This window comes from Macaca nemestrina, chromosome 8 (genome assembly GCF_043159975.1).
Source record: "Macaca nemestrina isolate mMacNem1 chromosome 8, mMacNem.hap1, whole genome shotgun sequence".
In the NCBI taxonomy this organism is placed as follows: Eukaryota; Metazoa; Chordata; class Mammalia; order Primates; family Cercopithecidae; genus Macaca; species Macaca nemestrina.
The window spans coordinates 82429552-82451662 of record NC_092132.1 but is presented as its reverse complement, the minus strand read 5'-3'; the positions used below and the strand labels follow the sequence as shown (position 1 = coordinate 82451662).

Below are 22111 nucleotides of genomic sequence, written 5' to 3'. Positions count from 1 at the left end.
ACAAAAAAACATTAGGAAAACTCCCCAGGACATCAGTCTAGGCAAAAATGTCTTAAGTAATACCCCACAAGCACAGGCAGCCAAAGCAAAAATGGACAAATCAGATCACATAAAGTTAAAAAACTTCTCCATAGCAAATGAAACAATCAACAAGGTGAAGAGATGATGCGCAGAATGGGAGAAAATATTTGCAAATTACCCAGCTGTCAAGTGATTACTAACTAGAATATATAAGGAGCTCAAGCAACTCTATAGGAAAAACTCCAATAATCCAGTGAGAAAATGTGCAAAAGATTTGAATACACGTTTCTTAAAAGAAAACATACAAACGGCAAACAGACAGATGAAAAAGTGCTCAACATTATTGATTATCAGAGAAATGCAAATCAAAACTACAATGGAATATCATCTCAACACAGTTAAAATGACTTTTATCCAAAAGATAGTAACAAATGTTGGCAAGGATTTGGAGAAAAGGGAACCCTTGTATAGTTGGTGGGAATGTAAATTAGTACAGCAACTATGGAGAACAGTATGGAGCTTCCTCAAGAAAATGAAAAAAAAGCTTCCATACAATCCAACAATCGCACTGCTGGGTAAATATCCAAAAGAAAGGAAATTGGTACATCACGGAGATATCTGAACTCCCATGTTTGTTTCAGCACTTTGTACAATAGCCAAAATTTGGAAGCAACATAAGTGACCATCAACAGATGAATGGATAAAGAAAATGTGGTACATATACACAACTGAGTACTGTTCAGCCATAAAAAAAGAATGAGATCCTGAGATCTTGTCATTTGCAACAACATGGCTGGAACTGGAGTACATTATGCTAAATGAAATAAGCCAGGCACAGAAAGACAAACATCACATGTTCTCATCTATATGTGGGATCTAAAAATCAAACTCACAGAGACAGACAGTAGAAGGATGGTTACCAGAGGCTGAGAAGGGTAGCGGGAGGGGTTAGGGGAGCTGGGGATGGTTAACAGGTATAAAAAAGGAAGTTAGAAAGAATGAATAAGACCTAGTGTTCAATAGCATAAGACGGTGACTATAGTGTCTATAATGTCTATAATAACTTAATTGTACATTTTTAAATAACTGAAAAAGTATAATTTGGATTGTTTGTACATAAAGGATAAATGCTTGAAGGGATGGATACCCCATTTCACATGATGGAATTATTATGCATTGCATGCCTGCATCAAAACATCTCATGTAGCCCACAAATATATACACCTTCAATGTACCCACACAAAAAAATAATTTTTAAAAATACATATTGGGTACACTGTACACTACTCAGGTGATGGATACACTAAAATTTCAGACTTCACTATTTTATGATTCATCCATGTAACTAAAACTACTTATACCCCTAAAGCTACTGAAATTTAAAAAAAAAACAAAAAAAAAAGCTATAAAGAAAATGGGTACCATTCATGGAAAAGTTCTCATTTCTATTGATTTCAACATATTATTATGAAAAAAATTATGGCCGTTGCTCATTGAATTGAAAAAGTTACAATAAGGCCAAAGGTAAAGTTTAAGAACTCTAGATTATTAGACACAAGCATCCTGGAGCTATGTTGTGCTTTTGACTCAAATCTTGTCCTTCTTGTGCTGGAAAAAAATGCTTTTAAATCCATAGCATACAGTGAGCAATATGTGGAGGTGGATAGCACTTAATTCTAAGTAAGGATTACTCTGAAGAATTACATCATCATTCTGGGGATTACAATGTAAAAGATCTCGCCACTACTTTGCTAAGTAAATGCAGCTTTGGATTGTGGAAGGAGAACTGCATATTGATCAACAGTAAGCAGAGGGATTAACATCATGGGTTCCAAAGCCAGAGCATCTCCACCTAAGTGGTTTGGGGAGAAGTTAATTAACCTCTGTGCCTCAATTTTCTCACACATAGAATGAAATCAGCAATAAAACTTAGCACTTGGAAATATAAGAACTTAATGAATTAATGGACACATAGTGTTCAGAATAGTGTCCAACTAAACCCCGTGCTAAGCACTAGATATGCATTACCTTGATAATCTTCACAATAATTGATGAAGTAGTATGATTACATCTATTTGACAGATTAGATACTGAGGCTCAGTGAGGTTAAATACCGTACCCAAGGCTCACTCTAAGAGTAGTGGCAAAGGCAAAATTTAAACTGAGATCTTTCTGACCACAAAGATGGACTCTCGACCACCATAACCATCAACTGTGAGATGAGTGTTGGAACAAGACTGAAACCCATCCTGAGACCTGGGTACACCAGAGCAATGCTGTTGGCAAGAGTTGTCTCATGTTGATCCCCCAAGTGTCAGATGGAACCCCTTGAATCCCTGCCACCCAAGAACAGTAATGGTCCTGAGAATAGAGGTGCACTATATCCAGTGGTCGGGAGAGAAGAGATACAAAGTCTCAGATCCAAGGAGGATGTAGGAGCACAATACAGGAAAAGTGGTGATACTCAGTGTCCATTCTGCCAAGACCATAGGGGAGGCCCAGTAGTCAATGACATGAGATCCTCTCCCACCCTTGATCCTGAAGTGGATGGTCTGTGATCTGTTGCAGCAATGACAGAGGATGGGCAGGTCGTAGGCTACACAATGGGCCTCACTCAAAGGTCTATCAGTTGTGAAAGATGGTACTGAACTGGGAGCGGTGGTATGGGCCTCCAGTATGAGCTACTTACCACTTGGGAAGCTGAGGCAGGAGGGTTGCTTGAGTCCAGGAGTTCAAGTTTAGCCTGGAAAACACAGCAAGACGCTCTATCTTAAGAAAAAAAAGAGAGAGAGAGAGAGAGAGAGAGAGAGAAAGCTGATACTGTGGCCAGTTTCTCACACATAACACCTTGGGGCCTTCTCAGAGCTGGGCCTACAGCATCATCAGTCTAATTTTGACTCTTGTGCAAGGCAGTGGAATTAGATGTCATGGACTCCATCTGCTGATTCAGCAGATCACAGCATCTGCCACATTTCACTAGGTAGGACTTTTACATACTTCCCACAAGTTAGGAAGGCCATGAAACACCATTCAATTACAGAAAAGCAGGTTTCCCTATTACGAAACATCTCTCAACTTCCACAAACACATATGGATAGAGGAATGCCTGTCTTTCTGTTAGATTCTCCTGAGATCTATAAACTCCATGTTTCTGTATGTGGCTTTTTCTGCATCGAGGGGCTGAACAGTCTACTGAATTTACCATGACTCACTGGATGGCAGGAACAGCACCTGCAACAGAAAGGGCTCCAGACATTGCCATTTGCAAAAAACATACCCTCAATAGCTCCTTATTGGCTAAGTCAGCTGCTCAGTGACAAACAGACAGGCAGGGGGTGGACATGCCAGTCTATATGTCCACAGGGTGGTGCCTGAATGCCTAAGCATGGGGATCAGAGCACAGCTGCTCTGCCATCCACGGCCTCCCAGTAGGCGCTCTGGGGACCTCAGCTCTCAATGCATACAACCTGGAGATGAACACCTACTGCTGGGTTATGTGGTTCTGTGGAAATCTGTATATGGCGATCCATTGGCACAAATATGTTTCGTGAAATACCGAGGGTGCCCCAAGGTGGAAGGGGCACAAAAAGAGTCCAAATGCTCTAGTAAGCCAGAAACCAGATTCAAAATGAGTGGTAAGAACAAGGGTTTTGAGTAGCTAGAAGCTGATGTCAATAGCTCAAGATGGGAATATGGAACAGAGGTTGAATAAGCAAATCTGAGGTCAGCCTGAATAGACACAGGCCAAGGGCTCCTGCCCAAGCCCAACTTTTACTCCAGTTCCTTGGGTCTGACTGCATTTAAACGATCAAGCATGGAGGAGGCAGAGCTCAGTGTAACCTAGATAATTTATAAGTCCCCATAGCCACAAAGACATGTATACTCAACCCAACCCAAGACCTTACCTGTCACATTCTGACACGACAAAAACAACTCTCTATCCTCAAGATATACCCGTAGTCAAGTGACACATTTATGAATTCTCTTCTAGTTTACATTTTGGATTGTAAACGGGTAAAGATTAGATGGAATTTTTCCTTGATGGAAGTATTTTTCTTCAAATGACCCCATAACACTCAGATATAATGACCCTATCAAACTAGTCACATAACACCATTGAAGAATTATTGAATTTGGCAAGGCACACTTAGAAAAGTCCTATATGAAATGATCTACTTAAATAGGCCCCTTTACAAAAAATAAAAAAATCTTAGACAACATTCTTATTCCTTAATGACTTGCCACCAGAAATGCATTATCTTAGAACAAGGTTCTTTGTGAGTCAGGGTAACATTGATGTCCTCCATGATATTGCTGAGCTAGTGTGTGCAGAGTGTCTGTATCACAGAAGATATGTCATTGAAAGTCTTATCTTCCTTGGTAGAGGCCAGCAAATCATTTGTTTTTCATTTTGAAGCTGTCTCCACAAGTGCTTCCCATACACATAAGGGCAGTAAATCCCCAGAGCTTGAATAAATGTGATGCTGCTGCTGTTGTGAATTTTTATGGTCATCGTGGAGAAAACAACTTATTTCCATATTCATTGATTCATTTGGAGTCCAGGGTGCCAGTGGGACTCTTAGGAGAATGAACCAAATGTCTTCACATAATTTCAGGCTTCACTTGGCATAGGACACTTCCATAAAAGATGCAGCTCTAATTCTGGATTCCTGAAGGAACAGTAGGAGCAGCTTGATTAAAAACAAACAGATTAGGTATTACTGGGAGTCACACTCTCCCCAGAGTGATCCAAATAAATAAGAGGCCAGTCTTTCCTAAGACTTCTTCCCTTGAGGATCCTAAGAGCCTAGACTTCCATTCCGCTGGCCACACAAGAGAGCACAGAGGGGCCCGGGTGACTGTCGCACCAAAGGGCCGTCTCGGGAGCCATAGAAAAAGAAATGTGGCCACAAAGCATGGGGAGATGAAACTGTCCACCTGCTGCCTCTTCTTCAGTCTCAGAGTTTTTGATAAGCCCTCTAGAATAAGGAAGGATAAATATGCTGCCTGTATTAATGTGTTCTCACACTGCTATGAAGAAATACCCAAGACTGGGTAATTTATCAAAGAAAGAGGTTTAATTGACTCACAGTTCAGCATGGCTAGGGAAGCCTCAGGAAACTTACAATCATGGCAGAAGGCACCTTTTCACAGCGTGGCAGGAGAGAGAATGAGTGTCGAGAGAAGGGGGAAGCCCCTGATAAAACCACCAGATCTCATGGGGACTCATTCACTATCATGAGAACAGCGTGGGGGAAATCATCCCCATGATTCAATTATCTCCACCTGGTCCCACCCTTGACACATGGGGATTATTACAACTCAAAGTGAGATTTAGACACAGAGCCAAACCATATCACTGTCCAACCCAAAACTGAAGGTGAAACCTTGGACAAAGCTGAGCCCTCAACCCCTTAGAAGATGGACTTGAAAGTTTCCCAAATTAGTAGCCACATGTTATGCATCTGGACATTCCATCGTTTATCATCCTGACTTAGGACAAGAGAGTATGCTGAATTTAGGCTTGCTATGAGGGTTGGAACACTGCCTGCCTGATGACAACTGCTGTATCAGTTCAACAGAGTGGCTGGAAAAGTCTTATCCTGTCATATTATTTCTCTCTCCCCAGTGATAGAAGCAGTATGCATTCTGAAATATCCATAGTTATTTTTAATATCTTTCAAATGTTTGGTTTCATGTAAAATCAACCAATGTTAACCCGTAAGCGAAAAGACTCTAATATCCCTTTTCTTTCCACATGTTTATACTTCATCCATCTGTTAAAGATGGTATTATATAATCATTGACTTGTTCTCATGTTTAGTGCATGATCCAAACAATATCAAAGCAAAGCAGCAAAAATCTGGAGAACTTATTGAATCATGGCAATAACTCTGATGCACACAAGCAGAGCTGGAGTTTACAGTGGCTGAGCAACATGGTGACCCACGAGGGAACTTCAGGATTGCTACCATGCTGGAGTTCTGAAATTCATCCACTATATTTCAGACATACTGGTTTTCCTCCCCTATCTCACTTTGCAATGCAATTCTTCTCATCATTTATTCATTCAGAAACATTTGATGAATACATTCTTCTTAGCAGGCAGTGCTAAGTGTTAGAAATGCACAGTTGAATTGAGAAAAAGCTCTCATCCTGGAAGAGCTTCATAGTAGAGACAAACATGTAAATAAGTATAATCACCATGCGAAATGTGCTTTATTCGAGGAGTATGATAATGTGTCAAAGTAGAGGAAGAAGCTTGGGGATTATTACAATTCAAGGTGAGACTTGGGTCTGATGGAGGTGGGGCAGGACTCTCAGAGGACACAACCTTTGCATCAGGTCTCTCAGAGGGTAGTTCCTGCCTTCCAGAACCTACTTAGAAGATAATGAATGGACACAATGCTGTGATACTAAGCAGTACTTTGAAGCTGCCATTACAGATATAAGAACAAAGTGTAGAGACTGTTCAGACTAGAGATGGATCAACTAAAGAAATCAAAGAAAGTGACATTTACAACTGGGCTTAAAGAATGAGAGGGTTTGTGCATGCAGAGATATGAGAACAGGGTGAGGGGTCACGGGCAAGCAAATAATGGGGTGTACTCAGGGAGTTGGAGTACAGATGCATGGCAGAGGAGAGTGGAAGTTAAGCCTTGGAGCCAGGCTGAAGCTGGATCATAAAGGGGCTGGAAGTGTATAACAAGTGCATGTGCACTTGCACCTGTGAAATAATCTTTGTTATTGAGTACCTACCTCCAATTGTGAATAAAGATTTAAGAAAGTGTTTATTACCATCAAAATTCAAATATGCTATAATTGCTATAAAACTCATCTTTTAAAAAATAAAGAAACCTCACTGACTTCATATTTTTCTCCAGCAACTCTCCTTTTTCTCCTCCTCTTTCAGTAAAACTCCTTGAAAGAACTGTTAACATTTTATTTTCTGTTGAACCTGCTCTGATTGAATTTTTGTCCTTCTCTCCACCAGAATGACCATCATTAAGACCACTGATGTCTTCCACTTGTCCAGTACACTGTTCAATGCTCAGTCATTGTTCTTAACCTATCAGAGACCTTTAACACGTCCAATAGCCTCCATTTCTGTACCCCTCATACTTCTCTTGTCAGTCCTTTTCCGTCTCTTTTGCTGGTTTCTAGTCTTCTCTCCAATTGCTGAATGTTATGATGCTCCAGAACTTCATCCATGGACCCCTTCTCTGACTTCACTCACTTCCTTAGTGATCTAATTCAGTCACATGGCTTTAAATACCATCTACAGATATTCTGTTAACCTCTACATGTGTCATTGCTGTTTACCTGAGAATTTCTCAGCATTGTGCTTTCATCAAGCTACCTTCAGGGATGAATTAACTTCTTCCCCATCACACCCCCACAGAAAGTAGGCTGGATTCGCCTTACTGTGAGAACAGCACAGAATTTCTTCCCAATAACACAACCCACAGGTGTACACGCATCCATCAAGGCCCAAGAAGCATGATAAATGGAGAAAAGATATATGAAACTTGTGTTGCCCTCTGCATTGTGAGTAAAACTCCTTTGTTTCTGACCCAGCACCCATGGAACAGTAATAGACTAATTTGTTAATTTATAAGTAGGGTAAAATCCCTGCAAAGTTTCTGACATGAGGTAGCTATGCTTTCTCTTAGAAGTTACTTAATACCTTAACCCAAATATGTTACATATGGAAGCTTTCTATTCACAAATGTTCAGCTTAATGACTTTCATTGGAATAAAGCTCCACACAGAGCAGTGTGTCAGTCTCTGTCTGCCTCCCATATGCAGCCTTGGTGAAGGATTTCATAGAGTCATTTTGAACTTGAGGAAACAATAACTAACGAGCAGCATTGTAGAACCTGTGCGATATGGTTTGACCGTGTCCCCACCCAAATCTCATCTTGAATTGTAGCTCCAATAATTCCCACGTGTCATGGGAGGGACCCGATGGGAGATAATTGAATCATGGGAGTGGGACTTTTCCATGCTGTTCTCATGATAGTAAATAAGTCTCATGAGATCTGATGGTTTTATAAAGGGGAGTTTCCCTGCACACGATATCTTGCATGCCGCCATGTAAGACATGACTTTGCTCATCCTTTGCCTTCCATCATGATTGTGAGGCCTCCTCAGCCATGTGCAACTGTGAGTCAATTAAATCTCTTTCCTTTATAAATTACCCAGTATTGGGTAATAGGTCTTTATTAGCAATGTGAGAACAGACTAATACAGTAAATTGGTACCAGGAGTGGCGTACTTCTGTAAAGGTACCAAAAGATGTGGAAGCAACTTTGAAACTAGGTAACAGGAAGAGATTGGAAGAGTTTGAAGGGCTCAGAAGACAGGAAGGTATGAAAAAGTTTGGAACTCCCCAGAGACTTATGAATAGCTTTGTTCAAAATGCTGATAGTGATATGGACAATGAAGTCCTGGTTGAGTAGTCTCAGATGGAGATGAGGAACTTGTTGGAAAGTAAAATTAAGGTGACTCTTTCTATGTTTTAGCAAAGAGACTGGTGGCATTTTGCCCCTTCCCTAGAGATCTGTAGATCTTTGAACTTGAGAGCTATAATTTAGGGTATCAGACAGAAGAAATTTCTAAGCAGCAAAGCATTTAAGAGGTGATTTGGGTGCTGTTACATATTAATGTATTTATGTATTAATAAAGATATAGTTTGGAATTGGAACTTGTGTTTAAAAGGGAAGCAGAGCAATAAAGTTCAAAAAATTTGCAGGCTGATGATGCAATACAAAAGCAAAACCCATTTTCTGAGGAGAAATTCAAGCTGGCTGCAGAAATTTGTATAAGAAGTCAAATGTTAATTGCTGGGACAATGGGGAAAATGTCTCCAGGGCATTTCAGAGGTCTTCATAGCAGCCCCTCCCATAACAAGCTGGTAGGCCTCAAAGGAAAAAATGGTTTCATGGGCTGGGCCCAGGGCCTTGCTGCTTTGTACAGTCTTGAGACTTGGTGCCCTTCATCCCAGTTGTGGCTAAAAGGGGCCAATGTACAGCTCAGACTGTTGCTTCAGAGGGTGCAAGCCCCAAGCCTTGACAACTTACACATGGTATTGGGCCTGCAGGGGCACAGAAGTTAAGAATTGAGGTTTGAGAACTTCCACCTAGATTTCAGAGGATGTATGGAAATACCTGGATGTCCAGGCAGAGGTGTGCTGCAGGAGCAGAGCCCTTGTGGAGAACCTCTGCTGGTGCAGTGCAGAAGGGAAATGTGCAGTGGGAATCCCCACACAGAGTCCCCACTGGGGCAATGCCTAGTGGAGCTATGAGAAGAGGGCCACTGTCCTTCAGACCCCAGAATGGTAGATCCACTGACAGCTTGCACCATAGACCTACAAAATCCACAGACACTCAACGTCTGTCTATGAAAGCAGCCAGGATGGGGGTGATACCCTGCAAAGCCACAGCTGTGGAGCTGCTCAAGACCATGGGAACCCACCCCTTGCATCAGTGTGACCTGTATGTGAGACATGGAGTCAAAGGAGATCATTTTGGAGCCTACTGCCCCACTGGATTTTGGACTTCCAAGGGGCCTGTAGCCCCTTTATTTGGTCAATTTCTCCCATTTGGAACAGGAGTATTTACCCAATGCCTGTATCTCCATTGTATCTTGGAAGTAACTAACTTGTTTTTGATTTTACAGGCTCATAGGTGGAAGGGACTTGCTTTGTCTCAGATGATACTTTGGACTCTGGACTTTTGGGTTAATGCTGAAATGCATTAAGACTCTCAGGGACAGTTGAGAAGGCATGATTCATTTTGAAATGTGAGGACATGATATTTGGGCCAGGAGTGGAATGTTATGGTTTGGCTGTGTCCCCATCCAAATCTCATCTTGAATTATAGCTCCCGTAATTCCCACATGTCATGGCAGGGACCCAGTGGGAGATAGTTGAATCTTGACTGTGGGTCTTTCCCATGCTGTTCTCATGATAGTGAATAAGTCTCATAATATCTGATGGTTTTATAAAGGGGAGTTCCCCTGCACACACTCTCTTGCCTCCTGCCATGTAAGACATGACGTTTCTCCACCTTTGCCTTCTGCCATGATTGTGAGGCCTCCTTAGCAATGAAGCTGTGAGTCCATTAAACCTCTCTCCTTTGTAAATTACCCAGTCTTAGGTATGTCTTTATTAACAGCATGAGAACAGACTAATACACCATGTATTAAATAGAGAAACTTCTATCATTCCTTAAGGATTCTCTTAAGCTTTAAGACGTCAATGTTGGTGTGAATGTGGGGAAACAGGAGAGTGATTGGGGAGTTATGTTGTTCAGGGATCCTTCTGTCTTTCTTCAAGTCCAGCAATCCTCTCTTCTCTGAGTTCCCTGGATGAGCTTTTTTTATCCATCTATTTCACATAAAAGTGGCCACTAAAGACACATGATTTCAGGGATGACTCAATTTTTTAATTCATTCTTAGTAAGATTCACAACTAGCAGGACACACAGCCAGTGATTATCCTCCTAGTATCTACAGATGTGAAACCTAATCTAGTCAATTCTTATACAAGGCCTGCAGGTCAAAACAAACCAACCCCACATACAAATTCTGTTTGCAAAAAAATAATCAATCTCTTAACAAAAAGTGGAGTTAGAATGTAGTTTTATGTCATTTGCATTAAGTAAATATATCAAAGAAGATGGAAAGTATGCTGTCAGAATTTACAATATAGAGAAGAAAGTTATTTTAAATTATATAACTACAGAAATGGATACCTTTAGTGAGAGAAGACAGAAGGTGTCCTTAAAATGAATGATTCTTTTTTTTTTTTTTTTTTTTGAGACAGAGTCTCGCTCTGTCGCCCAGGCTGGAGTGCAGTGGCCGGATCTCAGCTCACTGCAAGCTCCGCCTCCCGGGTTTACGCCATTCTCCTGCCTCAGCCTCCCAAGTAGCTGGGACTACAGGCGCCCGCCACCTCGCCCGGCTAGTTTTTTGTATTTTTAGTAGAGACGGGGTTTCACCATGTTAGCCAGGATGGTCTCGATCTCCTGACCTTGTGATCCGCCCGTCTCGGCCTCCCAAAGTGCTGGGATTACAGGCTTGAGCCATGAATGATTCTTTTTAAAACTTTATTAAAAGCAGAGATAATCAAGATTGTTATGCTGATGTTATTTACTTTGTATGTGTTTGTTATTGGCAAGAATACATTTTCCACTTCTTGTAGACAAGCAGAAAGCCACAGGGACTATTTAAATTCAAATTCTGGGAAATCAAGAACTACACAACAGTCAGTCATCTACAAATTGCTTATTAACATGATGTCTAGACAGTTTCTCATGAGGGTAACATTATTAATTAAGCAGCAGTTTGGTTAATCACAATAACAAAAGTAATTTTTGGAATAAATATTTTATGAGTGTGCCCATCAATAAGGCAAAAGTAAAAGGAAAGTTTTAATTAATTCATTTATAATAATATTGAGATTATGGTTCCAAATTCTGTTTGAGGACTTGAAGAATGATTTAATATTTCTAGCATGGCATGTCATCGTCTTATTGTTTTCAGCTAATGGTACTGTCTGTCTCAATTGCCTGGCCAAAAATTCTTTCATGTCATCTATCAAGACAATATTAAGGTCCATTAGTGAATAATTAGATCTAACAAATTTTTTCTTGCTATACATTGCTCTGTTCTTTTAAAATTGTACATTCCCACATTTATCAGTAAGAAAATATTCACTGGATAGGGAGGCATAACATGCTTCCATATTAAGAAACTGACCTTACTTTCTGTCCATCAAAAGACTAGTTATTTGGAAAAGTAAAAATAAATAAATTGACCAGTTCTCTTTAGCACATAGACAATGAATCTTTTCAGAAAATGCAGTTAAATCAATATTTTTAGAATAATCCATGGTCTTAAAACTATGAGAAAAAAGTATAAGTTGCATAGAACTTAAGTAAACACATATTTCTGAAAAAAATATCCAAAGAGCTTACTCTCTTTTGCCTTCATAAAAGTTCATCTATAACCATCTTCTCATACATAACTTGCTTAATGCCTCATCCTCCTCCCAAACCTCTCTTTGAATTTCAACTGTACTTACTTGAAGGATAAAATAAATACTGCAAAGTTTGCATTTATTTTTCAATGTTAGTCATCTGGTCAACATCTTTCTTTTTAGCCTAGAAGAAAGTGTGCATTAAAATCACATAAAGATTTCCTGCAACAAATACAATTTTATTTTCTATTATAAAGATTTCTTAGAGGGTACCTAGATTTTTTTCCTTAAATGTGTGAATATATAACAAAATAATATATAGTTCAACTACTAACAGTTAACAATTTCCAGTCCTCTTACAACAGTGGAAAGATAAACTAGTAGAGGGTAGTATACACTTAGTTTCGGGTCAAGATTCTTCCATCGGGATAGGATTTTTTTTTTCAAGGGAAATTGGTCTCCTGTTGGATTTCCAGGCTCAACTCCATCAAATCAACTCTATATATTGATATGTGAAAGCAATGTATCAGCATGACTGAGTTTGTTCTCAAGAGACGTTCTCATCAATCCTCTGGCCTTTCTTCCAGTAAATGCCAATGGATCAAACAGTAAATGCTGATGGACTCTAGCATGACAAATTGAATGAGCCAATATTAGAAAACACCGAAATACATATGTCCTGTCAAAGAGGCTAACAATATGCTAATATACACTTTAGGCATCATTCTCATATTGAAAAACATCAAAAAAGACAAAAGAATAATTTACTTTAATTCAATATAAAGGTGTGGGTAGAAGTATTATATTTTTTCCAAAAACAGAGGGGAGGCAATATATTAGAACATTAGAAAATAATATTCATTGTGGCATTGAGCTATCATGAAGACTTTAGCTTTACACTGGAAAAATCCCATAGTACTCAATCAAAACATTTTGATATATCTTTGCTTACTTCTCACCTATATAGATGAAAAAATAATGATTTGTGAGATTTAACTTACCTGAGTTTGTTGTGGAGGGATAATCATTGCAATACAAAAAAACTATCAAGCAACTATAGGCTTACTATCCAATAAGCAACTTCCAACATAGAATTCGCAATGCCTCATCTAAATTTCTGTCTGTATGCAAAACAACAGAACTCCTTGTACAGAAATTTTCCATTGCAGCCTGATTCCTCCATTCTGCTACTATCCTTCTCCTTCCTTGCAGTGCCACTGAAAGAAAATCCAGAGTGTCAGTCATTTTAGTCACAGTGGATAGGAAGAGAATCTTGATCTGCCTGGCTGCTGCTTGGTCTAGCTCCTTAGATTTCAAAAGAAATCTGATTTATCAATATTTATGACACTAGAACTCATGTCGCCCAAACTTACTGAACTATTTTTCAAGCTAAAGGATCATCTTCGAAGTAAGCCCCCCAAAGTAATGAATTCAAAGAGGTACACAAAATAACAACAGAAAATGCATGTATTGAAAGGGATGCACAGGATAATCCGTGGAAGCATAGGAAGTTGCAGCTTCTTTTTCTATTTATTTTTATCTAAAAACCTAAGGAACATTAGCTAGTAACAATATCTGACTTATAGTTTAACACTGGTAGCCTTACTAGGCCTATATGCCAGAAGGTCTCATGTTACTTAACTACCGGGATAAATTCTGAGAAATGCGGCCTTAGGCGATTTCATCATTGTGGGAACATCACAGAGTTTACTTACACAGACCTAGGTGGTGTAGCCTACTACACACCTAGGCTGCAAACCTCTATAGCACTGTTACTGTACTGAATACTATAGGCAATTGTAACACAATGGTAAGTATTTACGTATCTAAATATAGAAGAAGTGCAGTAAAAATATGGTATAACACGTAAAAGTGGATAAGCCTGTATATGGCACTTACCATAGTTGGAGCTTGCAGGACTGGAAGTTGCTCTCGGTGAGTTGGTGAGGGAGTGGTTGGTGCATGTGAAGGCCTAGGATGTTACTCAACACTGCTGTGGACTATAATCACTGTACACTTAGGCTATACTACATTTATTTTTTTAAATTTACTTTCTTCAATAACAAATTCATCTTAGCTTACTGTAACTTTTTTAGTTTATAAACTTTTTAAAGAACTTTTTCACTCTTAAAATAGCACTTAGCTTATAACACAAACACATAGACCTTGTGCAGTTGTACAAAAATATTTTTTCTTTACATCCTATTTATAAACCCTTTTCTATTAATTTTTTTTTAACTTTTTAAACTTCTTTGTTAAAAACTAAGATCCAGCTGGGCACGGTGGCTCACGCCTCTAATTCCAGCACTTTGGGAGGCCGAGGCAGGTGAATAACATGAGGTCGGCAGTTCGAGACCAGCCTGACCAACATGGAGAAATCCCGTCTCTACTAAAAATACACAATTAGTCGGGCATGGTGGTGCATGCTTGTACTCCCAGCAACTCAGGAGACTGAGGCAGGAGAATCCTCTGAACCTAGGAGGCAGGGGTTCTGGTGAGCTGAGATTGCGCCATTGCACTCCAGCCTAGGCAACAAGAGCGAAACTCTGTCTTAAAGAAAAAAAAAAAGAAAAGTAAAGAAAAGAAAAAACTGAGATCCAAACACACACATTAGCCTCAGTCTAATCATCAGTATCTCTGGGGTCAGTATCATCAATATCGCTGTCTTCTCCCTCCATATCCTCTTTCATGGGAAGGTTTTCACTGGCAATAACAGGCATGAAGCTGTCATCTCCTATGATAACAATGCCTTCTGAAACACCTTCTGAAGGACCTGCCTGAGGCTGTTTTGCATTGAACTTTTTTTTTTTTTTCCAGGTAGAAGGAGTACACTCTACAGTAAGAAGTATAGTATAAAAACATAAACCAGTAGCATCACTGCTCACTATCAATATCAAGTATTATATACTCTACGTATTTGTGTTTGCTATACTTTTATATGATTGGCAGTGCAGTAGATTTGTTTACAACAGCATTAACACAAATATGTGAGTGTTGCATGTGCTATGATGTCACAATAGCTACGATGTCAATAGGAATTTTTCAGCCCCATTATAATTTCATGAAACCACCATTATTTATGTGGTTCATCACTGATGGAAATGTTGTTATGTGATGCATGACTATGCGAGCAGTAGCCTGTGGGGGAGCAAAACTCCATAGTGTAATGCAGTTAGCAGTGACGATTGTGTTGGGTGTATTGAGATGAATTACAATCTCTGTGCAGGGTTTAGTAGATTTACAGATTGTATTATCTGTTTTTAAGAAAACTAATGTTCACAAAATTTCAAGTGGCATAGATGTTTTCTTGGAAGAATCCATGCATTAAAGATAAAACTAATTATGGACATGTATGAATTTTTTTAATAGCAGAGTTGACGTGTGTCCTCCTAGTACAAGCTCGCTGTCAGGTACAATGCAAAATAAAAACAACAATGATCTAATCAAAGTGAAAAGACAATACTCCCAGAATTTGAAATTGTCAAGAAAACTGTTTGAAATGTGCTGTTTCAAATAATTATGATGATCTGCTTATACACTTTTGGTGGAAGTGTAAATTAGGTCAATCATTGTGAAAATCAGTGTGGCAATTCCTCAAAGGGCAAAAAGCAGAACTACCATGCAATCCAGCAATCCTGTTACTGGGTGTATACCCAAAGCAATATAAATCACTCTATTATAAAGAGACATGCATGCCTATGTTTATTGCTGCACTATTCTCAATAGTAAAAACATGGAATCCACCCAAATGTCCATCAATGATAGACTGGATAAAGAAATTGTGGTACATATACACCATGGAATACTATGCAGCCATAAAAAATAATGAAATCATATATGTTGTGGGAAAATGGACGGAGCTGGAGGCTATTTTCCTTAGCAAACTAATGCAGGAACAGAAAACCAAATACCACATGTTCTCACTTACAAATGAGAGCTAAATGATAAGAACTTATGAACACAAAGAAGGAAACAATAGACACTGGGGTCTACTTGAGGATGGAGGATGGGAGGAAGAAGAGGAGCAGAAAAGATAACTATTGGGTACTGGACTTAATACCTGTGTGATGAAATAATCTGTACAACAAACCCCCTGCCACGTGTTTGCCTATGTAACAAACCTTCACACGTAACCCCAAACCTAAAATAAAAGTTAAATAAATTAATTAAATAACTATGTTCTGCTGTTAGGATTTATATTTGTAGGTAGGATGAGAAAACATAGACTAGATGTAAAAACACCAAATTGATGATCATAGTTTTCTTCCCAATATTAAAAGATGGCATTTGCTGACAAGAATGGATTGCTATGAATTGTGACTTGTCAAATTTTCCTCTCATCATTTTTTAAAATTAGGATGTCATAATCATACTTCATACATTAAAACTTAAGTAATTTTCTTTTTTTAAGTTTTTTCAGTGGTTACTTTAATCTTTTTGTTTTGTTTTGTTTTGCTATTACACTTTAAGTTCTGGGATACACGTGCAGAACATGCAGGTTTGTTACATAGGTATGCACGTGCCATGGTGGCTTGCTGCGCCCATCAACCTGTCATTTAGGTTTTAAGCCCCGCATGTATTAGGTATTTGTCCTGATGCTCTCCCTTCTCCTTGCCCCCCAGAGGCCCTGGTGTGTGATATTTCCCTCCATGTGTCCATGTGTTCCCATTCTTCACCTCCCACTAATGAGTGAGAACATGAGGTGTTTGGTTTTCTGTTCCTGTGTAAGATTTAAGTAATTTTCTCAGTGTCATTTCTCCATCTCCACTGTGGCCTAAATTGTGCAGAACCTGCTGTGAGTCTAAATATGAGTTCACATGTGATAGGCAGATGTGATAGGCAGAATAACAGTTCCCTAAAGATTTCCACATCCTCATCTCTGGAACCTGTGAATAAATCACTGCACATGGCAAAGGGGAATGAATAAAGGTTGCAGATAAAATTGATTGATAATCATGTGACCTTAACACGGAGGGATTGTCCTAAGTTGTCCAGGTGTGTTCAACATCCTTAACAGCAAGACAGGAAGGAGGGGAAGGAAGGACCAGGGAGAGGGCAGCCTGAGACAGAATCAGCCGCTGCAGCTAAGGAATGCAGGCATCCTTTTGTGGCTGAAAAAGGCAAGGAAACAGAGTTTGCCAGATCTTCTAGGAGTACAGTCCTGCTGACACCTTGATTTTAGCCTCATAAGGCCCATTTCAGACACCTGACCTTCAGAACTGTAAGATTGGTGTTGTTTTAAGCCACTAAGTTTGCAGCAATCTCTTACAGCAACAGCAGAAGACTAATGCAAGAGAGTTCCTGATTTACACGTATGCATGCTTCCGGGTATACACATATACACACATACCCCTAAGGGAGAACCCACCAAGAACTAGAAAGTTGTTTGCTGGCAAATGCCTTCTAATATACAGTTTAGTAATAAAATGTCCCCACATTATGGCATCATCACTATCACAGGCTAACATAAAGAAACAAAATTTGCAACAAATACAGCAAAGGCTTTCCCCCATAAGACCTCATATAAATTAACGAGAACAAGATCAAGTTAATAAATGGGCAAAGAACTTCTGAGGTCATTCACAAAAGAAAAAACATAAATGACTAATAAAATATGAAAATATGTTAGATGAAAGAGAACTATTGCAAAAATAAATAAATGAAGGGATGCCATTCTGTTTATTTTCTTGGCATGTATTTTTAAGTGGAGCTATCCTATGGTACGGAAAAGCAAGCATTGTCAGTCACTGCTGTGGTAGGATAGATGATACAAACTTTCTGAAAACCAATAATGTATAAAAAATAGTCATAAAAATATTCAATGGCACTTCTGCAATAATAATTTTACCTCTGGGAATCAGATCATCAAAAATTCAGGAAAAGCATTAATATTTTTCACAATATTATTTATAACTTGAAAACAACTTTCAATAATAAAACATTAATACATAGCAGTATATTTAAATAATACAAATTTACGTAGTCATTAATAATTAAGCTTATGGAGAGTATAAACTTGGGTCATACGAGTATAAGTGATACATAGCAACTACAAGAGAGAAAGATTGGAAAGAAATCTATTGTACAGTTATTAGTGATGGGATTAGGGGCCGTTTCTTGTGTATGTAACTGGTTTACTGAATGGGTTGGTAGAATACAGTCAAAAGGCAATTTTGTTTGTTCTCTCACTGCCCCTTCAAGTACATATTACGGCTTTGTTTCATCTCACCCTTTGGATCATATTTCAAGCAGAATTTATAGCTCTTTTAGCTCCTCAGAGATATTAAATATCTAGTCCAGGTCACTGCAAATTCTCATCCACTTAAAAACTCTCCCGCTCAGCTTGGGCCTGATTTCAGCTTGCAGATTTGCAGAGAGGAGGGAACACAGCACTGCCTCCTCCTCTTCTCACTCCACTTCTCTCCCTGTTCCTCTGCGTTATTGTGGGGATGAAGTAGAAGGAGAAATGATGGGAGAAAAGGAGGGAATAAGGTGTTAGCATGACGGGTTCCATTGTAATCTGGCAGGGATACTCTCTGGGTGTGATAGCTTCCACACGCTCATGCTTCTTCTCATGGGGTGCTTTTAGGGGTTCTTCGGAATCCCACCCCACCCCTCCTTTAAGATCCCTACCTGTTTCTCGGATGATCAGCCTCCCTGGTTTGCCACTTTGCACCCCTACTTGCTTTCTATAGCCAAAGTACCACCATCCTTTTTCTGAGGTCACCTGCCCTTCCAGGAAGTCCTCTGGGATGGCTCCAACTCCAGAACAGCACAGGAAGATCTCTCCAGAGGCCTTACCCCCAGGCTAAGGGCACACACACACATCCTACCCTGACGATTCCACCCAGTCCTGTCTCCACACACTGCTACCAAAAACCACTCTAGACACAGCCTCTTGCCTTTTGACTCTTCCAAGTGTGAGTTGGTTGCCAAGCCCCCATGTTTCCCAAAGTGTAAGAAATATTAAGCTCCCCAAGTGCTTTCTGAAGCACCCCGTCACTTGGCTTGAGGTGAGAGGAGGTGCCCGCTGGGTGGGAGGAGCCATCAGCACCCTGGCAGATTTCTCTGTAAGTCCTTCTCCTAAGATCTCACCCTAAACGTTTCCCTAACCTCTCATCCTCTCAGAGCTTCTTGACCTTTGTCTAGACAGTCCAGAGATGGATTACAAGCTTAGGGTCCTAATTCACGTGGGTAGTCAAAAGCCCCAGAAATCTTGTTCTCTGCATTGGAAACTTGAGCCTTTGACACCAGGACTATCAGAAAAAGTTTCTTTTCCCAGTGTTATTTTATAATGGGGGTAAAGGGTGGAAACAAATGTTAACAAAGGCAAGAAGATAAACTACAGCAGCTATTAAGTATCTATTTTTCATGCCTATTGAAGTGCTTATAGTAAGTATTTTTAGACTGAACTAGATTCATTGACAATTTTGTCCTCTAGGAATTGCAGTGTCTTTGGCTCCATGGAATAAAAATCGTCCTCTTAGCATCATAAACGCAGAGGTTAAATTCTACACCTGCATTTATTCTCTGAACTACTAGTATCCAAAGTACAAATTATCTCTTCTATTTTATTTTATCACTACTGAATCACCAGCAAGTTAATGTGTTTTTTTGTGGTATGATTAACAAAGCAATTTAGTATCTAAATATGATTTACATTCCCAGAGCATTTTAAATAATTAAGTAGATGATTGGTATTTAATTTATAAGCAACATGTTTTGATTCCTTCTGTAGCTTTTAAAAATTAAAATAGTTATAGTTAATGAGTGCTAGTACAAAATGCTCAATCATCAGAAAAAAATCAAAAGTTTAAAATGGATTTCTTAATAATCTTTGCCGATTATAAAATACAAGAACTGTAAGTCCCAAATCACAATCTAAGTGAAATGTCTAGAAACTGGTTTTTCCCCCCATTTCTGTGTACTTTTTAGAAAGCTATTGAGGCTACATAGAAATGAAAAGGGTCTTTTAAAATCACAGCTATCATTTTAAAAGAGTGTTTTCTACTGCAAATTCTTAAAAGTTGCTCATAAATTTTTATCTTTATTAGATTATATTGGCTCTTTAAGTATGGAAACTTGGCATAGATTCTTAAGGTACACATGTTTTCCCTTTTGCAGTTGGTGGGTTTTGTGTATGCCTGTTATGTGATCAGTATTTCCATGGAAGAAGAAGACACATGTAAGTACTGTTTTCTCTCTCCCTGTGGGTTCCTTTTGAATGAGATACAGCTTCCAAAACTAATCATTACAGGGTTATGAACTCTTTTATATTTGGAGTCTTAAATGATTGAACTCAGCATACTAAAGTTACAGTCAAAAGTTGACAGACTGAATTGCACACAAATAAGGTGACGCTACATATTGAAACTCTCAATTTGTGAGAGCACGTGCAGAGACTCAGAAGGCCAAGGACTGCTGTCATATAGCTTAGCAACTTTTCATCAGACATCTAACCATTATGCTGAGTAGACAATCAACGGTTGTTTTATCTATTAACAATTTTAGGCATGTTGGTGGCAGACTTTTGAAGTCTGAGTAACAGTAATGATATCAATACAATAATACATTACAGAAAGATCTATATGTATATAAACTATATAAAATGCAATGAAAAACAACTAAAATTTACAACCTTCCAGGTGAGATGCAAAAAAAAAAAAAAATTACGAGGTGCTAAAAAAAAAAGTTAATGGGATACTTAAAAGCTACATCACGTTTTAGCGGAACACCCAAAGGAAAAACATTTATTAATATGACCTGTAGTTATATAATAGAGCTTTAGCAGCATAGGTCAACAAACGGCCTTCATTGAGCACCTGCTGATGTATAAGACACTTCTTGGCACAACTCTGTTAGGGACTCATATTTTAATTTACTTTTTTAAAAAAAAGGTTTTTTTTGAGACGGAGTCTCCCTCTGTCACCGAGGCTGGAGTTCAGGGGCGCGATCTGCGCTCACTGTAAGCTCCGCCTCCCAGGTTCACGCCATTCTCCCGCTTCAGCCTCCCCAGTAGCTGGGACTACAGGCGCCCGCCACCACACCTGGCTAATTTTTTTATATTTTTAGTAGAGACGGGGTTTCACCGTGTTAGCCAGGATGGTCTCGATTTCCTGACCTCGTGATCCACCCGCCTCAGCCTCTCAAAGTGCTGGGATTACAGACGTGAGCCACTGTGCCCAGCCTACTTTCAAAATTTTAATTTACTTTCAAAAGTTTAATTTAACTTTCAAAAAATAAATTATTTTAGATAAAGAAATCACACCAAACCAAACCAGAGATTGCATTGCAGTCATTGTTTGAATTTGTAACAAAATGAAGCAAAGTAGCTAGCCATTATAACTTCCTTCCAGAACACAACCTCAAAGGGGTCTGATGAATGCTTCCCATCAAATAGATGGGTGGTGCGTGATATATGAGTTGGAATCCAGAATCTAATGGGGTCTTGTCTCAATTTATTTGACCAAGCCTCAGACCCTGAGATTAAAAGTGTCAGGCAGTGAAAACATGCGGACAAATTGCATCATGTATTTAATGCTTACTCAGGGTTTTTTGTTTGTTTGTTTGTTTGTTTGTTTGTTTAATGCTAGACAACACAAAAAATTTCCGTCACTTGAAAAGTGCAGTTCAATGACAACACTTTTCATTTTGAGATTAACTTCAAAATCTCTGTTTTTAGTTTTATTAGTAGTTCTACAACTTGATGAAGTTAATATACAGAAGGTTAGCAGCATGCTTCCAACCCACAGCTACAACAGGCTGCACAGCCAAAAACAGTTGGTTGAGCATGAGCGACAGTAACTGGAATTTCAACCTGAAAGTTATTGGAATTTGAGCTGAATAAGTCAAAAAATTGATAAGTCCCAGCTGAATCTCTTATAAAGTAGATACCTACTTTTGAGTAGTTATAAGACAACAACCACCACCAAAACAAACAGTCCTCTTTCTTTTCCTCCTCACTGAACTGTTTGAAGACTCTCAAAAGACACCAGTGCTCAGTTGTACTTAACAGTAGGAGAAAAGGCAAATTAATCAATAGTCTTATCATCTAGTGCAGTAAATATACAAAAGTCTTTTCCTTGAGACTTGTGGTTTGAGTAAAGC

At 39.1% G+C, this 22111-nt stretch overlaps 1 protein-coding gene across 4 annotated transcripts in view; it reads left to right on the top strand.

Annotated features, from left to right (window-relative positions):
- The window catches only part of LOC105482223 (sodium/potassium transporting ATPase interacting 3), a 656509-nt gene that overhangs the window by 570118 nt on the left and 64280 nt on the right, over nucleotides 1–22111 (top strand). For all 4 annotated transcript variants that reach the window (XM_071068182.1, XM_071068179.1, XM_071068178.1 and 1 more), the window contains exon 5: nucleotides 20129–20189. In XM_071068182.1, coding sequence (XP_070924283.1) covers nucleotides 20129–20189 — 61 coding nt within the window. The remainder of the gene's footprint in view (nucleotides 1–20128; nucleotides 20190–22111) is intronic.